Source organism: Hylobates moloch, unplaced genomic scaffold (assembly GCF_009828535.3).
Source record: "Hylobates moloch isolate HMO894 unplaced genomic scaffold, HMol_V3 SCAFFOLD_1, whole genome shotgun sequence".
Taxonomy (NCBI): Eukaryota; Metazoa; Chordata; class Mammalia; order Primates; family Hylobatidae; genus Hylobates; species Hylobates moloch.
In genome coordinates this window covers 216,431,716-216,451,594 of record NW_026652276.1, presented here as the reverse complement: position 1 = coordinate 216,451,594, position 19,879 = coordinate 216,431,716, and the positions used below count along the sequence as shown (strand labels likewise).

Below are 19,879 nucleotides of genomic sequence, written 5' to 3'. Positions count from 1 at the left end.
GGAAAACTTGAGGGAAATTGAAAGTGCTACTCCAGTGAACACATGAATGATAAGAAAGCGAGACAGCCTTATTGTGGACATGGAGAAAGTTTGAGTCGTCTACCTAGAAGATGAAACCAGCCACATAATTTCCTTAAACCACAACCTAATCCAGAGCAAAGCTCTAACTCACATCCAGAGCAAGGCTCTAACTCTCTTCCATTGTATGAAAGCTGAGAGAAGTGAGAAAGCTACAGAAGAAAAGTTTGAAACTAGCTGAGATTGGCTCACGATGTTTAAGGAAGGAAGCCATTTCCATAACATAAAAGTGCTAGGTGAAACACCAAGTGCTGATGTAGAAACTGTAGTCAATTGTCCAGAAGATCTAGCTAAGATCATGGATGAAGATGGCTACACTAAACAGATTTTCAGTGTAGATGAAACAGCCTTCTAGGACTTGGATTACTAGAAAGGAGAAGTCAGTGCCTGGCTTCAAGGCTTCAAAGCTTCAAAGGGTAGGCTGACTCTTATTAGGGGTTAATGCAGCTGGAGACTTCAAGTTGCAGTCAGTACTCATGGACTATTCTGAAAGCCACAGGGCCCTTAGGAATTATGCTAAATCTACCCTGCCTATGCTCTGTAAATGGAACGACCATTTTATATAAGGGACTTGAGCTTCCTCTGATTTTTGTATCCATAGAAGGTGAGGAGGTCCTGGAACAAGTCCTCCAAGGATACTGACGGATGATTATATTTCATGTTATATACCACAGCTTGTAAAAGTACATCCTTAGAATAGAGAAACCATTTGCCTAATAGTCAAAAGATTTCTTCAGGGAGAAGTATAAGAGAAAAAGATTTGAAAGAGGTCTAGGATTTAGACTTATGATCAATTATGAGGTTTCCTTGTTGGTTTAGATCAGAGCAGAGGTTGGTAAACTGTGTCCCACTGCAGAAATCCTTCCTGCTGCTTGTTTTTGTGAGGCATGAGAGGATGGTAGAAAGCCTGGCTGAGAGCATATCTGTTTACAGCATGGTTTAGGGAATGTTAAGCCCGCTGTTGAGACCTAGTGCTCAGAAAAAAAGATTCCTTTCAAACTATCACTGTGCATTGCCCTGGTGACCTGAGAGCTTTGATGGAGATGTACAAGGAGATTAATGTTTTCATGCCTGCTAACACAACATCTATTCTGCAGTACATAGATCCAGGAGTAATTTTGAGTTTCACGTAATCTTATTTAAGAAATACAATGTTCATAAGGCTATAGTTGCTGTAGATAGTGATTCCTCCAATGGATCTGGGCAAAATAGATTGAAAACCTTCTGGAAAGGATTCATCATTCTAGAAACCATTAATAACATCCCTGATTGATGGAAGGAGGTCAAAATACCAACATTAGCAGGGGTTTGGAAGAAGTTGATTTCATCTCTCATGGATGACTTTGAGAGGTTTAAGACTTCATCGTGGGAAGTAACTGCAGATATGGTAGAAATAGCAAGATAACTAGAATTAGAAGTAGAGCCTGAAGATGTGACTGAATTGCTGCAATCTCATGATAAAATTTGAACAGATAAGGAGTTGCCTCATAAGAATGAGCAAAGAAAGTGGTTTTTAGAGATGGAACCTTCTCCTGAAGATGCCGTGAATATTGAAATGACAACAAAGGATTTAGAATATTTAATAAACTTATTTGACAAAGCAATGACAGGGTTCGAGAGGATTGCCTTCAATTTTGAAAGAGGTTCTACGTGGGTAAAATGCTATCAAACAGTATCACATGCTACAGAGAACTCTTTCGTGAAAGAGTCAATGGATGTGGCAAACTTTATTGTTGACTTATTTTAAGAAATTGCTACAGCTACTCCATCTTTTGGCAACCACCACCCTCATCAGTCAGCAGTCATCAACATCAAGGGCAAGACCCTCTACCAGCAAAAAGACTGTGACTGTCTGAAGGCTTAGATGATCTTACCATTTTTTAGCAGTAAAGTATTTTTAAATTAAGGTGTATACATTGTTTTCTAGACATAATGCTATTGCATATGTGATATACTACAGTATAGTGTAAACATACCTTTAATATGCACCACGAAACCAAAAAATTTGTGTGACTTGCTTTGTGGTGGTAATTGCAGGTGCCTGGAACTGAATCTACAATATCTTCGAGGTATGCCTGTATAGGTGAAATAACATAAATGAAGAAAATCAACACACATGGAGTGTTTGTTACAATGTTGTTTACAGTAGTAAAAACTTTGAAACAAATGTTCAGTAACAGGAGACTGGTTAAATAAATTATAGGACATCTGTGTAGTAGAATATAATATTCATTGAGAGTCGTAACCTATGATTTACACAAAGGAAAAATGTTGATTGCATTAAGAGTGGGGGAGACCAGATTCCAGAACTATATGCAGTAAGATCCTTTACAAAACACACACATTACACGCACATACATATGCTCATGATATCTGTATAGGTACAGAAAATTTTATATACTATAGAGTCCTTGGTGACTTAGATATTTTTTCTAATTGTTGCTTTTATTTCATTGCTAATTATATTACAATGAAGTTAAATAATTTATCTTTGGGTATGGAAAAATTAAATCTGAATAGAGTTTTAAGTCACAAAGATAACAGATATTTTATGTAAAATAGTATTAGAAGCATGGAAACGCCATCGAAACTTACAAATTTTTGGAAAAATTAAAATAGAACCTATCTCAAAATTCTATTAATTTATTATTCTTAAAGTTTAAATAGGCTGAGCATGTAATAATGATATTTCAGTTAGTTGTCCAAAGAAGGTATATCCCTTACAATGCGAGATACTACGTATCATAGAGGACACTTCTTTCCACAGAAGCATGCATTGGTGTTACTTTCAGATATAGATTTTGACTTAGCCAAATCATAAAATTAAACCTCAAATAACATTTCTTCCTTCCATTTCTCTTTCCCTTTGTCTCCTTCCCTTCCCTTCCTTTCCTTAAAGCACTGTGTATTATTGAAGTACAGTCAGATAATACTGACTTTTTACAAATGTATGCTCCCTGTCGTTGCCAACATCCAGTCTTCTTTCTTTTCTCTCCCTAGTGTTTTGTGGCTTAATGTAAATGTGTTTCACATCTCATTAAATTTATTCCTTGATATTTGGTGTTTTATTTGATGCTGTTTAAGTGTTATTACACTTTTACTTTGTTTCCATTGCATGTTACTAGTATTTCGAAATACAGCGGATTTTTGTATATTGGTGTTATAGCCAGTGATCTTGCTAAATTAGTAGTTATAGTAGTTTTCTGTTATTTTGGGGTTTCTATGTACAAAATCATGTCATCTGCAGATAAAGACTAGTTTTACTTCTTTTCCCATCTTACACAGTAGTCCTCCCTTATCCATTGGTGATGCGTTCCAAGACCCGCAGTGATTGCCTGAAACCGCAGATAGTACTGAACCCCGTGTATACAGTTGGCCTTCTGTATCTGTGGATTCAACCAGCCATGGATGGAAAATTTTTGGGGTTGGGGTGGAGACAACAAAAAATATAAATAAAAAAACTATGTCACAGTAACTGTTTATATAGCATTTACTGAGTTATAAGTAATCTAGAGGTGATTTAAAATAAATGGGAGGATTGCATATGTTATATGCAAATAATAAACCATTTTATATAAGGGACTTGAGCTTCTTCTGATTTTTGTATCCATAGAAGGTGGGGAGGTCCTGGAACAAGTCCTCCAATGATACCGATGGATGATTATATTTCATAATATATACCACAGCTTGTAAAAGTACATCCTTAGAATAGAGAGAAACCATTTGCCTAATATGTAGTCAAAATATTTCTTCAGGAAGAAGTATAAGAGAAAAAGATTTGAAAGAGGTCTAGGATTTAGACTTATGATCAATTGTGAGGTTTCCTTGTTGGTTTAGATCAGAGCAGAGGCTGGTAAACTGCATCCCACTGCAGAAATCCTTCCTGCTGCTTATTTTTGTGAAGCATGAGAGAATGGTAGAAAAAATAATTTTAAAAAATCAGTATTTTGTAATATGAGAAAATTAAGTGAAATTCAGTTTTCAATGTCCGTAGATGGATTTATTGGAATACAGCCACACTTACTCATTTGTGTATAGCCTTTGCAAAGACTGCTTTTGCATTTAAGCAGTAGAGTAATTGTAATGTTTGAATGGCCAGTAAAGCAAAAGATATTTACTGTTTAGCCCTTCAACAAAAATGTTTCCTAATCTCTAGATTTCTCTTCTGTTTTCATCAATGTTACATTTTTAAATGGAGGTTTTCTAAGATGGCAGTGGTGTGAGTTTGCATCCCACAATTAAGTAAACAAAATATCCTGTTCTCAGATACTACATGCTTATATGTTTTAGTCTTTTTTTGTCGTTGTTTTTTTGAGACAGTCTTGCTCTGTTGCCCAGGCTGGAGTGCAGTGGCACAATCTTGGCTCACTGCAGCTTCCACCTCACAGGTTCACCTCGTGCCTCAGCCTCTCAAATAGTTGGGACTACAGGCATGCACCACCACGCCCAGCTGATTTTTTATTTTTAGTAGAGATAGGGTTTCACCATGTTAGCCAGGCTGGTCTTGAGCTCCTGGCCTCAAGTAATCTGCCGCCTCAGCCTCCAAAAGTGCTGGGATTACAGGCATGAGCCACAGTGCCTGGCCTTAGTCTTTTTTTTTTAAACCTATGGGCTTAAATTTCCTGAAGACACCTAAAGTATATATTTATTTAAATAGACCACTTTTGTTGCAAAATAAATAAATTCCTTTGTCCATAGTTGGATGGTAGACTTTTATTTTGAAATTGTTTTTAAAATGTGTATAGAATATATTTATGTGCAATTTCAAGATTAGTAAAACTAGCACCCATATATGTATTGACCATTATTTTCTATATTCAAAGCACAGCTTTTGAGTTGGTTGAATTGGTTGGCATTGCTATATGAATTTAAAGCTTTTTTTTTCCCTACATAGTTTTTTTTTTTTTTTAGGAGAACAGGATTTTGCTCTCTTCCCGAGGCTGGAGTGCAGTGGTATGATCCTAGGTCACTGCAGCCTTGAAATCCTTGGCTCAAGTGATCTTCCCACCTCAGCCTCCCAAGTAGCTGGGACTACAGACACACACCACTGCACCTGGCTATTCTTTCTTTCTCTTCCTGTCCTGTCTTGTCCTTTTTTCACACGGGGCCTCACTTTGTAGTCCGGGCTGGTCTCCTGGCTTCAAGTGATCCTCTTGCCTCAGCCTCCCAAAGTGCTAGGATTACTAGTGTGAGCCATTGTGGCTGACCAATTTGTTTTCCACAATTGTAATTGACCTAGTGTTGTGTTTATTTGGTCTTTTATGTTTATAGAATGTTTTGTTTTGTTTTGTTTTATTTTATTTTGAGACGCTGTCACTCTGTCACACAGGCTGGAGTGAAGTGGCATGATCTCGGCTCACTACAACCTCCTCTTCCCAGGCTCAAGTGATTCTTGTGCTTCAGCCCCCTGGGACTACAGGCACATGCCACCATACCCAGCTCATTATTGTACTTTTTGTAGAGATGGAGTTTCACCACATTGCCCAGACTGGTCTCAAGCTCCTTTTTTTTTTACTTATTTACTTTTTTTATTTTTATTTTTTGAGACAGGCTTTTACTCCTGTCACCCAGGCTGAAGTGTGTGATCTTGGCTCACTGCAATCTCCACTTCCCAGGCTCAAGTCATTCTCCTGCCTCACCCTCCTGAGTAGCTGGGACCACAGATGTGCACCACCACGCCTGACTAATTTTTTTTTAATTTTTAATTTATTTTTTATTTTTATAGAGATAGGGTTTCACCATATTGCCCAGGCTGGTCTTTAACTCCTGAACTCAAGCGATCCACCTGCCTTGGCCTCCCAAAGTGCTGGGATTACAGGCATGAGTTGCTGTACCCGGCCTTGTTTTATTCTTGAAAACATTCTGACATATACATTCTCTGTGAGACTTTCTATAGTAATAGTAATTTGGTTAACATTTTGTATTGGAAACAGGAATGAACTAGTTGTATGTGGACCAGAGGACTCTTGACTTTACTATTTTAGTTTTATGGTGTAAAACAGTTACCATTCTAGGCTTTACTGAGTCATAATAGAAGTGAGGCACACATGGAGATTAGGGAGGAACAAACATTAAAACATTAAATTTTTTCTTCCTTTTAAAGAAGAATTAATAGCTATATTTCTGTATTTTAGGCCCCTTAAAAGTATTTGTTATTTAGTTTTATTCCAGATGGCTGCATGGTAGCATATCTAGAAATCAAATATATATATATATATATATACACACACACACACACACACACATATATATGTGTGTGTATATATATGTATATATATTTTTTATAGAGATAGGGTTTCGCCATATTGCCCAGGCTGGTCTTGAACCCCTAAGCTCAAGCGATCCACCTGCCTTGGCCTCCCAAAGTGCTGGGATTACAGGCATGAGCTGCTGTACCAGCATATATATATAATATTTTTGTATCCATATATGTTATATAATATATATAACATATATGTAATATATATAACACACATGTAATATATATATAACACACACACACATATATATAACATATATATAAAAAACAATCCCAGGAAAATACTCATACGTAAGCTTAATTGTTTTATTTTTGTTTAAATTTTCAAAAACCATTTTCTTTCATTTAAAAATCATTATCTACCCAGATACCCATTATCTGCCCTCCTTTATGAATTCTCTCTTACTGTACACTTCCTCCGTGTCCGCTTATGCCCTACCTAGCCCAAAACACGAAAGGGTGGACTTCCACATATGAATCAGTGCTTTCCATGAAGTGGAACTGCAGAAGTGGTGGCAGGATGTTCGTGAATGAAGTTTGAGACAGGTATACTGGCAGAGATCTCTTGGTGGGCAGGGAGCATAAGATTAGTAGCATGCCATCTGGGGTTAGAATTTAGGAGGTGGTAGAATCTAAGTGACTAGATGACAGTTTGGCTAAAGAAGTGGTTGCGTTTAACCAGGCTAATAAACGTGAGCTTAAGAAAAAAAAGAATTCACTGGCTAAGACTGGGTCTTGCACTTCATTTTCAGTTTAGTGTTTCTCCTTGGATTAATTTTTTCAGTTTTATCCGTTACTAGTGGTATACTGTAAATTGATGTACAGCAGTATCTCTAAAAAGACTAATTTATGAGTCCAGATGGACTAGAAGGGTTTTAAGCTTATAATACTTGGATCCTTTTGTTTTAATTAGGTTTCTAGATAAGTCCTTACAAACTTCAAAGGTGTTGTACCCTATCGGATACTTTTTCCCCTAAATAAAACTGTATTTTTCAGTAGAAAATAAATTGATATAGGCAATTCCTTTTCTTGACAACCTTCACAAGTGTGGTAGAGAATTATTTAGCACACTAATTAGTCTCAGCTTTGATTTTGTACAGATTTGATTTTACCTATTAATAACACTTTCATCAGGCTTAGCCTTTAATTTCATAAACTCCGAGCCTCCTCCTGAGCATTAAATTAATAGGAAACATACTGATGCTAATCTCTAATTATACATTCAGAAGTTTTTTCATCTCATCAATCACTCTATTGTCCCTTTTTATTTGTCCGTTATACTTAAATTTTCAACTAATTTAGTACAGTTTTTCTCATTATAAAAGTAAATGTTCATTTCTAAAGATTGAAAGGAAGAAAACAAACTACCTCTAGCCCTCTACTCAGTGACACACACTGCTATTTTCTTTTCTTTTTCTTTTTTTGAGATGGAGTTTCACTCTTGTTGCCCAGGCTGATACGACCTCAGCTCACTGCAACCTCCGCCTCCCAGGTTCATGCGGTTCTCCTGCCTCAGCCTCCCAAGTAGCTGGGATTACAAGTGTGTGCCACCACGCCTGGCTAATTTTTGTATTTTTAGTCGAAACAGGCTTTCGCTATGCTGGCCAGGCTGGTCTCGAACTCCTGACCTCAGGTGATCCACCTGCCTTGGCCTCCCAAAGTGCTGGGACAGGCATGAGCCACCATGCCCGTCCCTATTTTCTTATATGTCCTTTGATACACTCTTTTATTACTATTCCTCTTTTAGAGACAGGTTCTCACTCTGTCACCCAGGCTATGGTGTAGTGACGTGATCATAGCTCACTGCAGCCTTGAACTCCTGGGCTCAAGCGATCCTTCTGCCTCACCCTCCGCAGTAGCTGGCACTACAGGTGTGCTCCACCATGCCCAGCTATTTTTTGTACCGATAGGGTCTCGCTTTGTTGCCCGGGCTGGTCTTGAACTCCTAGCCTCAGGTGATCCTCCCTTCTCAGCCTCACAAAGTGCTGGGATTACAGCTGCAAGCCACTGCACCCAGCCTGAATCACTCTTTTATTCATCTCTCTGCCATCCTCCATATACAGTTTTGGGAGCATATAATACTTGCACATGTCTATGGTACAGTGTTGAATAACATAGGCACAGTCTTTGCACTCAGGATTCAAAGTTTAATACTCTTTAAAAAGTTATCTTTTAAAAATTAATTGCTATTATAGAAGAAATACATAAATAGTCTCTTTGCAAAAACACATAGATAAGGTTCAGGTTTCTGATTGCTCCCATTCCCTTCTTTATTTTCCTAAAGGTAATCACTATTATCAGTTTATATGTCATTTTTCCTCCTAAGGTTTTGCTTATACTATACATATGTAGAGAACATGTATGATTTCTTTTTTAGTGTAAAAACAGTTGGTTGGGTGTGGTAGCTCATGCCTGTAATTCCAGCACTTTGGGAGGTCGAGGCGGGCAGATCACTTGAGTCCAGCAGTTCGAGACCAGCCTGTCCAATGTGATGAAACCCTGTTTCTACTAAAAATACAAAAATTAACCAGGTGTGGTGGTGCATGCCTGTAATCCCAGCTACTAGGAAATCTGAGGGATGAGAATCGCTTGAACCCAGGAGGTGGATGTTGCAATGAGCCAAGATCACACCATGCATTCCAGCCTGGGGTACAGAATGAGACTCTCTCAAACAAAAACAAGACAAAACAAAACACAACTGTTATACAGTACCTACAATTAGTTTTCTTTTCATTCAGTATGTTAGTATGTACAGATTTAGTTCTTTAAACTGCTTTATTTAATTTTGTTGATATACAGTAACTTAGCCTTTCCTATTGATAGACATTGGGAGTCCCAATTTTTTGCTATTGCAAAACATTCCTGCAGTTGCTTATACTCATGTAGATGTGCAACTGTTTCTCTAAGGCTGTTATACAGAGGTGGGGTTAGTAGATCGTAGAGGATTATGTGATTACCCTTGAAATTTTACCATTCATGTTACTCTTTTTTTACCCTCTTTTTTCGGAGGGTCTTGTTTTTCTTTTTTGAGTCAGTCTCACTTTGTCACCCAGGCTGGAGTGCAGTGGGGTGATCTCGGCTCACTGCAACCTCTCCTTCCTGGGTTCAAGTGATTCTTATGCCTTGACCTCCCGACCATTCATGTTACTCTTTAAGTTGGACCTTAGAGCAGTTTATCTTATATCACACCCCTTCCAACAGACATTTTATCCTTTTTAAATCTAACAAATTAGACAGACATTGTTGTTATTTTATAGAGAAATGTGTGATTCAGTTTACTCACATTTTTGCCACATCTTTCCTTACCATCCCTTCAATTTCTGACTGTGGCTGGGCACACAGCAGCTCACACCTGTAATCACAGCACTTTAGGAGGCTGAGGCAGGTGGATCACTTGAGAACAGCCTATTCAACATGGTGAAACCCCGTCTGTACCAAAAATACAAAAATTAGCCAGGCGTGGTGGTGTGCACCTGTCATCCTAGCTATTCAGAAGGCTGAGGAAGGAGAATCACTTGAACCTAGGAGGCGGAGGTTGCAGTGAGCCGAGATCACGCCACTGCACTCCAGCCTGGCAACAGAGTGAGACCCTGACACAAACAAACAAACAGAAAAAAAAATTTCTGACTGTCCTCCTGGATCATTTTCCTCCTTCTTAAAAAACATCTTCAGAAGTTTCATTAGTGGAAGCCTTTTAGTGGTAAATTGCCTGGTTTTGTTTATTTAATTTTTAATTTAGCCTCATTTCTCTTTTTGAGTCAGGATCTTACTATGTTGCCCAGGCTGGCCTTGAACTCCTGGGCTTAAGCGATTCTCCTGCCTCAGTTTCCCAAGTAGCTGGGATTACACGTGTTGGCCACTGTGCCTGACTATTTTTAGCTGTTTATCATGAAAATTTTTAAGCATACATGAAAGTAGAACAAATGCTATGATGAAATCCAGTATTTCCATTCCTCAGTTTCCTGTTATTGATACTTTATCATTTGATGTTTAAAGAGGGTTCTCTTTACCTCTGTGTGCCTTCCTTTCTGCTGGAATATCCAATCATGAAGTCTGTAAATACTTTAGAATGTATCTCCTAGAGAAGAGGTTAAAAAAAAAAACCCACAATATTCTCATTCCTAACTAAATTAGCGGTAATTCCTTAACATCATCTAACACCTAGTCCATGTCAAAGTCTTTTCAGTTGTCTTTGAAATGTCTTTTTATAATTTTACTCTCATTTTTCAGGGTTGTTATTTCCTAGGTGCTCAGTTGTAGGTTGACAGTAATTTTTTCTTCGTATCTTGAAGATACGTCACTGCCTTCTGGCTTCCTTGCTGTTACTTGCTGTTACTCTAATTATTCCATTGGGTGAAGGATTCTTTCTTTATGGCTTCTTTTATGGTTCTTGTTGTCTTCAGTGTTGTGCAATTTTACTACTTTGTGTCTGGATGTGGGCTTATTGATCACATTTGGGTATGTTGTACTTCCTGGGTCTAGGGATTACTTTTAACCAATTCTTGGAAATTTGCAGCTAGTATCTCTTTTAAAACTTTGAAAAAGGAAATATACATTCAGAAACATATAAAACATGTACAGTTTCGTTATAAAGTGGGTGTCTTTGTAGACTCTTCTGAGGTCAAAAGCAGAATATTTCATGTACCTCAGAATCCTCCTGCCCCAAACACCCCTTGCCATTTGAAATCCTCTCCCTTAGAGGTAGTCACTGTCATGACTTTTATCACTTTATGTGCATCCCTAAAATATAGTTTCCTTTGTTGAAATTTATATGACCAGCATCGTATACTTTGTCTTGCTGTTTTTGCTCAAAATCGCTTATGTTTGTGAGATTCATCTGTGTTACCTGTAGTTCTTCATTTTTATGCAGTCATCATTACCTAAGATAGTTTTTCTTTCCCTTTCCCTCTCTCTCCTGTCCGTTTACTACTCCCATTATGTGTATGTTCATGTGCTTAATGATGTTTCATATTTCTCTGAGGCTTTGTATTTTTTTCACTCTTTTTTTTTCCTCTCTGTTCTTTGGATTGCATCATCTCTATCAATCTATATTCAAGTTTGCCAGTTCTTTTTTCTGCCAGTTCAAATGTACTTTTAAGCTCCTCTGGTGATTTTTTCTAGTCAGTGTTCAACTCCAGAATTTCCATTTGGTTCTTTTTAATAATGTCTCTTTATCGATATTGTCTATTTGCTGAGATACTGTCATTATACCTGCCTTCTGCAATTACGGTATCCTTTAGTTCTTTGGACATATTTATAATGGCTTTTTGAAGTCGGTTACATCCATCATCTGGTTGCTCTTGCAGGTAGTGTCTTTTGCCTTTATTTTTCTCTGGTATATGGGTCCTTCCTTCCTCCCTCCCTTTTTTTTTTGAGGGAGTTGCACTGTCACCCAGGCTGATTCTCCACTCACTGCAACCTCTGTCTCCTGGGTTCAAGGAGTTCTCCTGCCTCAGCCTCCCTAGTAGCTGGGATTACAGGCGCCCGCCACCACGCCTGGCTAATTTTTTGTATTTTTAGTACAGACGGAGTTTCACCATGTTGGCCAGGCTGGTCTCGAACTCCTGACCTTGTGATCCGCTCACCTCGGCCTCCCAAAGTGCTGGGATTACAGGCGTGAGCCACCACGCTCAGCACTTTCCTATTTCTTTACGTGGCTTGTAATTTTATGTTGGAAACTGAACATCTTGTATAACATTGCAACAACTCTGGGTACTGATCTTTGAACCCCCTGCTCATTTCCAGGGCTTGTTACAATTATTTGCTTATTTGTTTAGTGACTTCTCTTTCCCTATTTCAGTGACTTCTATTTCCCCCTTGCAGTGTTTAAGCCTCTGGTGTTGCTCCTTAGGGGCACAGACTTGTGTATGCCTGCTTGGCACCTGGCAGTGTTGGGCTGACAGTGTTTGGCAGAGCTTCCTTCTGTTTCTTTTTCTGACCACACCCAGCTTTTTAGCTCCACTGATTGCTGGCTGACTGCTCTGTTGTCTTTAACAATACCCTAGGACATAAATTGCTTCTTAGCCAGATCCATACAACTCTCGAGGTCATTGCACGTACAATTTGTTCAGACCCAGAGGGGTGCATCCCAGCTGTCTTATTCCCTGGTTCTCACCTGCAAACTAGCTGGCCTACAGTTCAGCCTGTATTTTAAATCTCTTCCAAAATGCCTTTCACTCAACCTTGGGTTTGATATTGCCTTTAGGCTTGAACATCACACTCTTGCAAATGAAGTCAGCTCCTTTGGGAAGAGATTCCCAGCTATCTCTGGGGACGTGTTAAATTATATGAGATGCTTTGTATGCTGCTTTTGATTTACATCTTAGAAAAGTAAAATACAAATATTTTACTACATAAATAGCAAAGTGATAGGTAGAAAGCAGTCCTACATAGTTGATTTTTCTGTATAACAGCAGTTTAACCTTTAATGAGAGAGGCTTTTAAAAGTTGTTAGGTAGACAGATTTCTAAGACATAAGTAAGCTTTTCTTGCTTCCTAAAGGTAATACAGTCCTGAGTTCTACAATATATGAATATTCATGGTAGATATACATTGGTACTTTGGCACCTAATTTAAAACGGGAAATTAAGTATTAGTGCTGATATTTAAACTTTTTCACTTAGCACACTGTTCATAGCTACTCTTTAGTCTGTTTTTTGTCTTTGTGTAGTTTATGTAAATAACATGCTTTGTGAAATGTGTCTAATACAGAAACAATGGACAACTTAAAGTGCTGTTTCTTGTTTTCGAAGGTTGTCATTTATAACAGACATATAACAAATAATTTATTCTTTCTTTTACGTATTCATCAAATGTGTGAATGCTTAGTATATACTGGAAGCCATGCTGTAGCTGCATGGTATACTGTCATAAATGTGATGCACCAGGTCATTTCTGCCCTCCTGAAGTTTCCATTCAAGTGGGAACAGATTAATTATAAAGTCCTGAAGTTTCCATTCTAGTGGGAACAGACTAATTATAAAAATATATAGTTTATAATTTTATGTATATATTGCATGTATGGTTTTTATGGAAACTTTTTTTTCTTTTTCTTTTTTTAATCTTTTTTACTTTTTGATTTCTAGCTAGAACCACCTCCAGAATTTATGGAAACTTTTAAGATGCTATACAGTACCAAAGTGTGTGTGTGTGTGTGTGTGTGTGTGTGTGTGTGTGTGTGTGTCTGTGTGTGTATTTCATATCTATAAATAGCTTTCAATTATGTATAATTACAGTGTATATATAACTGGTGTACAGTATATACTTAGGAGTATTATTTCTGTGTAACTGTATTCATTGGAGTTCCACTAGCTACATATTTAAGTTATTAAAAATTCATCGATTAGATTGGCAAAAAATTAAAGGGTTAATTAAATACAGTAATCATTTTTAAATTTTATAAAAGTACTGTTATGTACTATATTTAAGTGTATACAGCATATTTTTCTTTTTTTGACTTTTTTATTGTGGCAAAATATATATAACATAAACATTTACCATTTTAACCATTTTCAAATGTACAATGCAGTGGCATTAAGTACATTCACATTGTTGTATAACCATCACCACTGTCTGTTTCCAGAAAGTTTTTCAGCATCTCAAACAGAAACTCTGTACAATTAAGTAATAACTCCCCATTCTTCTCCCCAGCCCCCTAGTAACCTTTGTTCCACTTTCTGTATCTTTGAATTTGTCTATTCTAGATACCTCATAAAAGTGAGATCAGGCTGGTCATGGTGGCTCATGCCTGTAATTCCAGCACTTTGGGAGCCCGAGGCGGGAGGATCACTTGAGCCCGGAGTTCAAGACCAGCCTTTGCAACACAGGGAGACCCCATCTATATAGATATTTTAAAAATTAGGCGGGTGTGGTGGTGCACACCTGTGGTTCCAGCTACTCAGGTGGCTGAGGTGGGAGGATTTGCTTTATAAAGCCCAGCATTTTGAGGTTGCAGTGAGCTATGATCCCACCACTCACTGCACTGTAGCCTGGGTGACAGAGTGAGACCCTGTCTCGAAAACAAGAAACCAAAAGTGAAAACATAAAATATTTGTCTTCTTGTTACTGGCTTATTTCACTTAAAGCATAGTGTTTTCAGGGTTCATTCATGTTGTAGCATGTATCAGAATTTGATTCCTTTTGTGACTGAATATATTCTTTTTTTATTATTATACAACATTTTATTTAAAAAATTATTTTCATAGAATACATTTTCACATTGGAGATTCCCATTGTGTGAAAATAATAATTTATTACTTATAGTTTTATATTTGTGGACAGATTGTTTTACAACAAGTAGAACACATTTGAGAATTAAATCTCAGTTTACAATTGGTAATATTTTGGTATGTCTACAAGGGGAAACTTGCCCTTAAATGGAACTTCTCTATATTCAGAAGCACTCCAAGCATTTCTTCCTAAGATTTAGAAATTTATAATGTGAAATATCAGCATTTCCTAATTTAAAAATTTCCCTAGTATATGTAACCATCAGTAGGTGGTATCTACTGACTAGAGAGGGAAGTTTTCGAAAATTAAACACTTGTCTAATTTTCTGCAAAGTTTTTATTCATGAATTAAGAGTATTTCCCTTTGTCCATTATTCCCAGGGCAAATATGGAAGTTTGATCATATACTAATAGTAATAAAGCTGGATTCTTTTTAAGAGATTGATAAATTAAAAGGCAAAATCTCATATATCATGTTTAGTTAACTGTGAGTCTTATAAGAAGCTGGGAGGCAACCCTATTAACTCACCAGAATACAGAACTCAGTCTCACAATTTCTTAGATGTAATTCCTCTCAAACCTTTTCCTCAAAGATTAAATTCTGAAAATAACCTTGTGATTAAGAGAAGAAGGCTGTCCACCAATGGACTTATCTGTTATTTCTTCCTTATTGTGAGCTTAATGGCATGACAAAGCAGAGGCAAAGAGGCATGCATCAGTTCTTCAAAGTATGAAGTCAAAAAGGTCAGAGCTTCCACAACGTGGCAACAGCTTTGCAGATGCCCATATCGTGATAGTTGAAATAGCAAAGCCCAGCAAAGGTTAAAGCTGAAAGTGCCAAAAGCCCTGCCTTGGCAGCTTTCTGCGAGGCATCCCCGTGAACATAGTCAGTAACAACTTGTCCAAGGCCCCAGTGACCATGAAGATTGAGGGTCGCAGGCAGGGAATAGTCCATCCCAGAGCAAGGATTCAAATAAGCAGCCGGAAGCAGACCCAGGAGCAAAACACTGACAACCCTCTCGCTAGTCCAGTGGAGAGATGCAGCCATGGAACCAGAATGGTGGCTCGGTGACAAGTGTATGTGCTGTACTCCACACCATTCTGGGATAGGTCGGTCCTGAAGAAATGCTGAGATATGATGAGCAGGTCTGACCACTGGGGTTTGCAGCAACAGAGCTCGGCCTCTTTGGGCACCGCAAAGGGCACTCAGCCTCCAGAGAACCGCCATCTCGTTCCTGAGGATGACTGAATATATTCTAATAGTCCATGGTATGGATATACCACATTTTGTGTATCCCTCCTTTAATGGACACTTGGATTACTTTCCATTTTTTGGCTATTGTCAAAAATACTGTTAGGAACACTGGTGCACAAGTATCTGTTCAAGTCCTTTCAGTTCTTTGAATATACACCTAGGAGTGAAATTGCTGGGTCATATGCTAATTCTAAGTTTAGTAACCACCAAACTATTTTCTGTAGTGGCTGTACTACCTTACATTCTCGTGTATTATTATTATTATTATTATTATTATTATTATTTGAAACAGGGTTTCACTATCTCCCCCAGGCTGGAGTGCAGCAGTGCCATATCACGGCTCACTGCAGCCTCTCCCTCCTGGCTCAGGTGATCCTCCTACCTCGGCCTCCTGAGTAGCTAAGACTACAGGTGTGCACTACCACGCCCGGCTCATTTTGTAGAGATGGGGTTTCATCATGTTGCCCAGGCTGGTCTCGAACCCCTGAGTTCAAACGATTTGCCTGCCTCAGCCTCCCAAAGTGCTAGGACTGTGAATGTGAGCCATTGCGTCCAGCCTCTCGTGTATTCTTATACGTATCTTTTGAACAGGACCCTAAACACAAAACCATGTATACAGCAACACTTTATAAGTGATAAGACACTTTCAAACATAATTTTGAGTGTATGATTTTTATTTTGTGTACTTACTACATGGTATGTGAGATTTTTGGTGATGCAGGAGCATTATTACATATGTCATAGTTACTAGTTACAGTTGATGTAGAGAACAAGAACTCAAGTAATAGAGTAAAAATTTGCCATAGAGCTTAACTTTTTAAAAAGTAATGTTGTTTTATTCTTTGGGCATTTGCACTCCACTTCCAAGTATACGTAGCTCCAACATCAGTAATCGTGACTTCTGTCTTACCATGTTGGAAAGGGCATGAGTTTTGAAGTTGGGTCCTGTTTTTGAATTGTATCTTTAACACTCTAGCTTCAGTTTCATATTTTGTAAAGGGTATAGTGTGTTCTTACCAAGTCACTGTGAGGATTGGATTATGTATATTAAAAGGCTTTTTTTTTAAACCTCTGCCTCCCGGACTCAAGCAGTCTTCCTATCCCAGCCTCCCAAGTAGCTGGGACTACAGGCGTATGCCACCAACCCAGCTAATTTTTTTTTTTTTTTTTTGGTAGAGATAGGGTTTCGCCATGGTGCCCAGGCTAGTCTTGAACTTTTGGCCTCAAGAGATCCATCTGCCTTGGCCTCCAAAAGTGCTGCGGTTACAGGTGTGAGCCAGCGTGCCTGGCAGAATTGTTGTTGAGACAGGGTTTCACTCTGTCACCCAGGCTAGAGTACAGTGGCGTGAACATGGCTCACTACAGCCATGACCTCCTTTGGTCAAGCAATCCTCCTGCCTCAGTCTCCCAAGTAGCTGGGACCACAGGCACACAACACCATACCTGGCTAATTTTAAAAATTTTTCATAGAGACAAGGTCTCCTTGTGTTGCCCAGGCTGGTCTTGAACTCCTGGGCTCAAGTAGTCCTGCTGCCTTGGCCACCCAAGGTGCTGGGATTACAGGTATAAGCCACTGTGTATGGCTAAAAATGAATATTTTTTTCCCTGCCAGATTAATTCTAAGGACTCCTGCACCCCATTCAGGAAATCATTGGCTTTTCTTGCCCTTTTCATTTAAAACGATATTTTATTTCTATGTCTTACAACATTTTAAATCTTATTATTTGAACGTATTGTTTTATTTTATTTTACTTATTTTTGAAATGAAGTTTTTGCTCTTGTTGCCCAGGCTGCAGTGCAGTGGCACAATCTCGGCTCACTGCAACCTCTGCCTCCTGTGTTCAAGCAATTCTCCTTTTTCAGCCCCCCAAATAGCTGGGATTACAGGCATGCACCACCACGCTCGGCTAATTTTTTTGTATTTTTGGTAGAGACGGGGTTTCACCATGTTGGCCAGGCTGGTCTCGAACTCCTGACCTCAGGTGATCCGCCTGCCTTGGCCTCCCAAAGTGCTGGGATTACAGGCATGAGCCACCACGCCGCCCTGTTTAGTTTTAATTTTAATATTAGTTGTCTGGCTTGTTAAGTAAAATTATTCTCTAAATGAAAATTTGGGCAAGGGTATTTTGGAGAGTCGATTTCAAAGCTTATTTTAAAAGCTTAGTTCAGAGGGGTACTATAATACATTTAGGAAATTGCTCTATACTTGAAATTCCCTAAAAGTTTGTGTTTCTTCGTTGTTCAGATGAGTACATCAAATTCTTTTGAATTTCTTATCCAAGATCATATAGTTACTTTGTGAAATAGATGAGTCAGTCAACTCTTTGACCTTGTATTGCAGTGTTCTACCACATCAGACTACCCTCCTCCTACCTTTTACCATTTATGAGATTACTTTTGGCAGCCGGCTTCTGTGGCTTCTCTCCATGGTGCTAGAAGTGCACAAATGTACTTACTTTTGTATTAACTATCTAAAGGATTTCTTTCTTCTTTGTCCCTTTTTGTTCCTCTAAACCTCCCCCTAAACTGAAAGATACATACTCTTGTAAACTTTTTTAAAATTAAAAAGCAGATAGAAACAATCAAAAAGCAAAACCTCAGTATGTCATTTTTTATTTATGTAATTTACCTTTTAGAAAGCTTTTCTATTCATAAGCCCCAATGTATTGTTTCCTTCCCAACATTCCATAAGTTACTTCACTAAAACTCTAATAACCTGTGGTTAAAGAAATGATATCTTAGAATCAAAGGTATTAGAAGTGTAGATAGCATCGTTTGATTATTTCAGTTTACTTTTCTGTTACTGGAACCTATATTTGAGTCTATGTTTTCTACAGGTACAGTTTTGGGATGTTTAAAGTTGGAGGACCTATTAGAAGTCAGCTTTAAACTCCTAACTGTATATATGCTGAAAACTGTTAGTGGCAAATCTGGGCATTTCTTTTTTTTTTTTAATTTTATTTTGAAATAATTATAGATTCACAAGAAGACACTATTTCGTTGTATTTTTCTTCTAATTATTAGCAAAAGTGAGAAGTAATTTTTCTAAAGGAAATGAAAACAATTTTCCTCTTTTTTTAAAGGGCCATTTGAATTGTGAAAAAAATACACTTTTTGCAGCAATTTAGATAATATGGATTTTTCTTTAAAAAATTAGTAGTCTCCTACTTCCATTTTGTCTTGTGTGAAATAACATCATTTTGGTGTCTAAACTTCCATGCGTTTATTTTCTTAGTGAAACAAATATATACGCATACAGGGTTTATATGTTTTTATGGAGGTAATTGTATATCCATACTTGCTGTTCTTTAAAAAGTATAACTAGGATAGACATTCTGATCAACATACCTTATGTTATATCGTATTTACGTAATGATTTTCCTATTAATGGACAGTATACTGTTTGCAGTTTTCTACTCTTTTTTTTTTTTTTTTGAGACGGAGTCTCTCTCTCACCAGGCTGGAGTGCAGTGGCACGATCTTGGCTCGCTGCCACCTCCGCCTCCTGGGTTCAAGCAGTTCTCTTGCCTCAGCCTCCCAAGTAGCTGGGAATACAGGCATGTGCCACCACGCCCAGCTAATTTTTGTATTTTTAGTAGAGACGGGATTTCACCATGTTGGCCAGGATGTCTCGATCTCTTGACCTCGTGATTCACCTGCCTCGGCCTCTCAAAGTGCTGGGATTACAGGTGTGAGCCACTGCACCTGGCCAGCAGTTTTCTACTCTTATAATGCTGTAGAACATAGCCAAACACTTGGCTATGTAGGTGTCACTATTTATGTAGAATAGATTCTTAGTTAGGAGGTGGTATAAGGGAGTGGTTAAGAGCACAGATTATCTAGGGCTAAAACTTCCTAGAAGGAATCCAGGCTGTACTAATAAGTGTGTAACTTAAGGCAAAGTAATGTGTTCCCATTTCCTCTTTTGAAAGAGGGACTAGATCATTGATCCTCTCTACTTGTCTACTTTGGGTGAAACTAACTTCTTTGACAGGCTGATGGGGTAAAAAATAAATAAATAAATAAGTTACCTGGCTGTTAACTAAAGATTGATCATTT

General features: G+C 38.1%; 2 protein-coding genes across 9 annotated transcripts in view; one reads left to right on the top strand and one right to left on the bottom strand.

Annotated features, from left to right (window-relative positions):
* The window catches only part of CNOT4 (CCR4-NOT transcription complex subunit 4), a 147,357-nt gene that overhangs the window by 48,514 nt on the left and 78,964 nt on the right, over positions 1-19,879 (top strand). The gene's annotated exons all lie outside the window — the stretch shown is intronic.
* On the bottom strand, positions 15,303-15,793 carry LOC116814392 (succinate dehydrogenase [ubiquinone] cytochrome b small subunit, mitochondrial-like). Of its 2 annotated transcripts, XM_058427031.1 has the most exons (2): positions 15,622-15,793; positions 15,327-15,476 (listed from the first exon to the last, which is right to left on the bottom strand). In XM_058427031.1, the coding sequence occupies exons 1-2, from the start codon at positions 15,791-15,793 to the stop codon at positions 15,388-15,390; spliced, it is 261 nt and encodes an 86-aa protein (XP_058283014.1). In that variant the 3' UTR covers positions 15,327-15,387. The 2 variants fall into 2 exon arrangements, with proteins under 2 accessions (XP_032617741.1, XP_058283014.1); XM_032761850.2 differs by having other exon boundaries at positions 15,303-15,793.